Raw genomic sequence first — 4,034 nt, forward strand, 5'->3', positions numbered from 1 at the left:
CTTTAAATAGGAGACTTCTCATTCAACCAAGTACCTGCAATATTTGTCCAATAGGTGTTTGAAAAGCAGTTATTATCAGAGTGAAGCATTGTGATATGTCTGGCCAAGTTCATCCTGACAAAATGACTGCAAATAATAATAATAATAATAATAATAATAATAATACAAATATTAATAATAATCATTTTGTAATAGCAACAACAATTCAACTCTTGCATATCCTTCCTGTCACTGTGCTTCTGTCTGATAATGGCATAACCTGACTGTGTGAGTGTGTGTGTGTGTGTATGTGTCTCTGTGTATATGTGTGTGTGTGTGTGTGTGTGTGTGTGTGTGTGTGTGTGTGTGTGTGTGTGTGTGTGAGACTGTGTGTGACTGTGTGTGACTGTGTGTGTGACTGAGGTCAGCGTCCTGGGTGCTCCTATGTCACCCAGCTGTCCATGCGCATGCGTTTGACTGAGGGACTCTCCCTGTCCTCGGCCCCAGCCGGGGGTCTGGCCACCCCCCCCAGAGTGGCGTTGTGGAAGTCTGAACGGTGGTCCTCACGGTCGCTCCCGTCATACGAGCTACAGGAGGAGCTGATGCTGTCCGCAGGGGAGCGGCCCATCTCTGTCTGCTGCCTGTTGGAGGAGTGAGGGGGAGGGGGCTGGGCCAGGAAGCCTGACTGAGTCACCCGGTCTCGGGGAGGGGAGATGGGCTCGGACTTGATGTTGACGTTCTGGTTGGTGTTGATGGAGAGGTTGGAGCCCTGAGGTAAGTGATTGCCTGACCTGCTGAGAGGGAATGGGTATTGGATTAGCCAGTTATACTTGTTTTTATCAGTGGTTACACGAGACCAAGTGGCAGCTCCATTCAGACGGGATAGGTAAGGTGTCATGTACCAAACAATGACGCTTCCCACTCTGTCGTCCAACACCCTTTTCGGTTGTCACAGATCCTGTACGCAGTGAGGAACAGCAGTGAAACTGGAAGTACAGTATGTGGAGTTACTCACACTAGTGAACTCAGTTGATGATGTTGCCATGCCGACATGGAGCCCAGAGAGAGGCCTGCCGGGCAGTTGAAACCCTGTAAGCAAGCGAGCTCCGCACTGTTCAAGGTGTAGTCTGAAGAAATAAGCACAGTTCCCTTTATAAACTCAACACAATCAGCAAAGGGATATCATATCATTGTTTTCTTGTGTGGTTTTGTTTCAATATATTTTTAGGCCATTTAAGCCAATAAGCGCCCCCTGGCTCACCATTGTTGTAGGCAGAGTTGATGCCTGGGTAGACCAGGCCCTGAGGATTCAGGCTGGGCGTGGTCACAGACACCACGGGTGTGGCCAGAGGCTGGCTGGACTGGGAGCTGTTCATCCTCTGGGTGCTCTATTGAACCAAAACACAAGGTGAAGAGTCAGACACTGGGCGGCTGTGGCTCAGGAGGTAGAGCCGGCGTCTATGCGCATGAGCGGAAGTGAATGAGAGCGAGAGTGAGAGTTGAAGAAAAGTTTGAGCGTGTTTTTGGCAAACAACTAACGAACATTATAATAACATCTATATTTAAGTGAGTTTAGAGTTTTGAGTACCCCGACAGCTTCGTGCTGATCGGGGGCTTCTAAGGAGGACGGCATGGCAACGAACACAGCGAACGGAACGGACGACGATGAAAGCAACACGGACAAACGGTACGACGCAAGTTTGACGGTGGAAGTGCGACTGGAGCAGGGAAGCAATATCACTATGATGGAAATGTTACGAGGAATAAAGGAGGTGTGTGGAAATGTGGAGGGCTGTCGGGATAAAGGAGACCGAAAATATGAGATCACGCTGGCATCGAGGAGAGGGAAGGACAAGCTCACGGATGGTTTCATGATAAAAGACGTGAGAATAATGGGAAAGGACTTGGCAGTGGATGAAATGGTGGTCTCATTTTTAAATCTCCCGGTATATCTGAAGGATGACGTGATCAGGTACAGGCTGGAGTCGTGGGGGGTGTAGGCGTACCGATCAAGAGAAAGACGTGGCCGGGAACAGACATAGCAGACGGGACGAGATACATGAAGGTGAAGTTCACCGAAGAGGTGAGGTCGTTACCATATTCTACCAAGTTTGAGACCCTGGTTGGAGTGGATCACTTTAGGGTTATTCATGACAAACAAGTAAGGGTGTGTCATGTGCATCAAGCCAGGACATGTTATAAGAGAATGCCCGGAGTTCGTGTGTTTTAAGTGCAATAAACAAGGACATTATGCATGTGAATGCATGGGAAGGAGATATGATGGAGGAGAGAGAGTGAGCAGTGATGAGGAGGAGGAGGAGGAGAAGGAGAAGGAGGAGGAGGAGGAGGAGGGGGTGGAGGTGGAGGTGGAGGTGGTGGTGGAGGGGGACGAAGAAGAGGAGATGGAGGGAGAGGAGGAGGTGGTGGAGGAGGAAGAGGTGGAGAAACAAGGAGAAGGTGGGGAAAGGAGCCAGGAAGACGTGACGGAAGGAGGAGGACAAGCTGAGGTGGTGGAGGAGACCCAGCTGGAGCCGGAAGTGGAGGGAGGAGCGGAGGGGCCTGGTCCGGTGGAAGTGGAGGGTAAAGAGAGAGAGGAGATTGGAGCCAGCCTCGACAACGCAGTGAGGGATGGAGAGATGGATGAGGCAGGGCCTTCAACAGAGGGCGTGTGGAAAAGAAAAGGTTCAGATGAAGGACTATACGCGGATGTACAGAGGGTGAGGACAAGATCGGGAAGGGGTGCAAAAGGTGCACGAGGGAAGAAGACCAAGGTAGGAAAATGACATGGCGGTGCATATGTTACTTTTTTTGTGTGTCTTGACTATGGTCAGGGTTGTTGCCGTCAACACAAATGGACTCAGGGATAGGAAGAAGATGGAGCTTGTGTTGGCAGCATACAGAGAGGAGATCATATGCCTCCAAGAGACGCATTGGACAGAGGACATAATGGAGGAGGTAAGAAGGAGGTGGAATGGACAAGTTTATGTGAGCAATGGAACAGTGTATGCTTGTGGGGTGGCTATTTTGGTAAAGAATGGGGTGGTGAACAATGTAAGGAATATAATGAATGACAATGAGGGAAGAGTGGTGGGAGTGGGGTTTGAATATCAAGGGATTGAGTATGCACTGTATTGTATATATGCACCAAATGTGGACAAATATAGAAACGTTTTTTTTTAATCATTGAAAGAGAAATGTGTTGGGAATTGTATTATGGTTGGGGATTATAATGTGGTGGTGGACAGGTTAGATGTAACAAGGGGGGTGAAATTTAGGAATGATCCGTCACGCCCAGTATTATTAGAAATGATGCGCACAAGAGGAATGGTGGATATATGGAGGGAGGGGCACCCTGATGCACAGGTTTTTTCAAGGAGACAAATGGTGATGGGGGTTTTGAGACAATCAAGGATCGATTTGTGTTTAGTGAAGAGGGAGGTGAGGCACCTGGTTGGAAGGTTTGAGTATCGGTTTATGGCCTTTAGTGACCACGATGCTCAAAACGGAGAGGGAAAGAGAGGGTGAGGGAGGAAAGAGATTTGCAGAAAAGGTTAGCAATAGAACAGGAGAGAGTTGATAATATTCCAGGGCATGATTTAACAGAGTATTTGAGGGTGAGGGAAGATTTGAGGGAGTTAGAGAAGAGAAAGTGTGAAGGTGCTTTAGTAAGGAGTAGGGCAAGGTATGTGGTTGAGGGAGAAAGGAGTACAGCATTCTGTTTAGGTTTAGAGAAGAGACAGAAAGAGAAAGGGAAAATTAAGGAATTAGAGAATGATAAAGGTGAAATAATAACAGACTTAGTGGGAATAATGGATACTGTGCAGTCATTTTATACAGACCTATATACATCTGGGGGTGTGAATGAGGAATGTATGAATAAAGTATTAGAAGCAGTGGAAGCTAGGGTGACAGAAGAAGAAGGGAAAATGTGTGATGCAGACCTAAGGGTGGAGGAGGTTAAGACAGCCATCATGGGGTTAAACCCAAATAAGAGTCCGGGTTCGGATGGGTTGACGGCTGAATTTTATAAAGCTTTTGTTGACATCCTGGCCCCT

The 4,034-nt window shown here is 48.0% G+C and overlaps 1 protein-coding gene across 1 annotated transcript; it reads right to left on the minus strand.

Moving 5' to 3' along the window:
• Window positions 1-421: 421 nt before the first annotated feature.
• LOC308165583 (myocyte-specific enhancer factor 2A-like) lies at window positions 422-1,612 on the minus strand (the record flags this gene model as incomplete). Its single annotated transcript, XM_080539732.1, has 4 exons — window positions 422-770; window positions 1,022-1,106; window positions 1,241-1,367; window positions 1,568-1,612. 4 exons carry the CDS (start codon window positions 1,610-1,612, stop codon window positions 422-424), a joined length of 606 nt encoding a protein of 201 aa, XP_080395858.1.
• Between the last annotated feature and the right edge of the window lie 2,422 nt (window positions 1,613-4,034).

The sequence above is a fragment of the Nansenia antarctica genome, assembly GCF_963989245.1.
Source record: "Nansenia antarctica genome assembly, chromosome: 9".
NCBI classification, from domain to species: Eukaryota; Metazoa; Chordata; class Actinopteri; order Argentiniformes; family Microstomatidae; genus Nansenia; species Nansenia antarctica.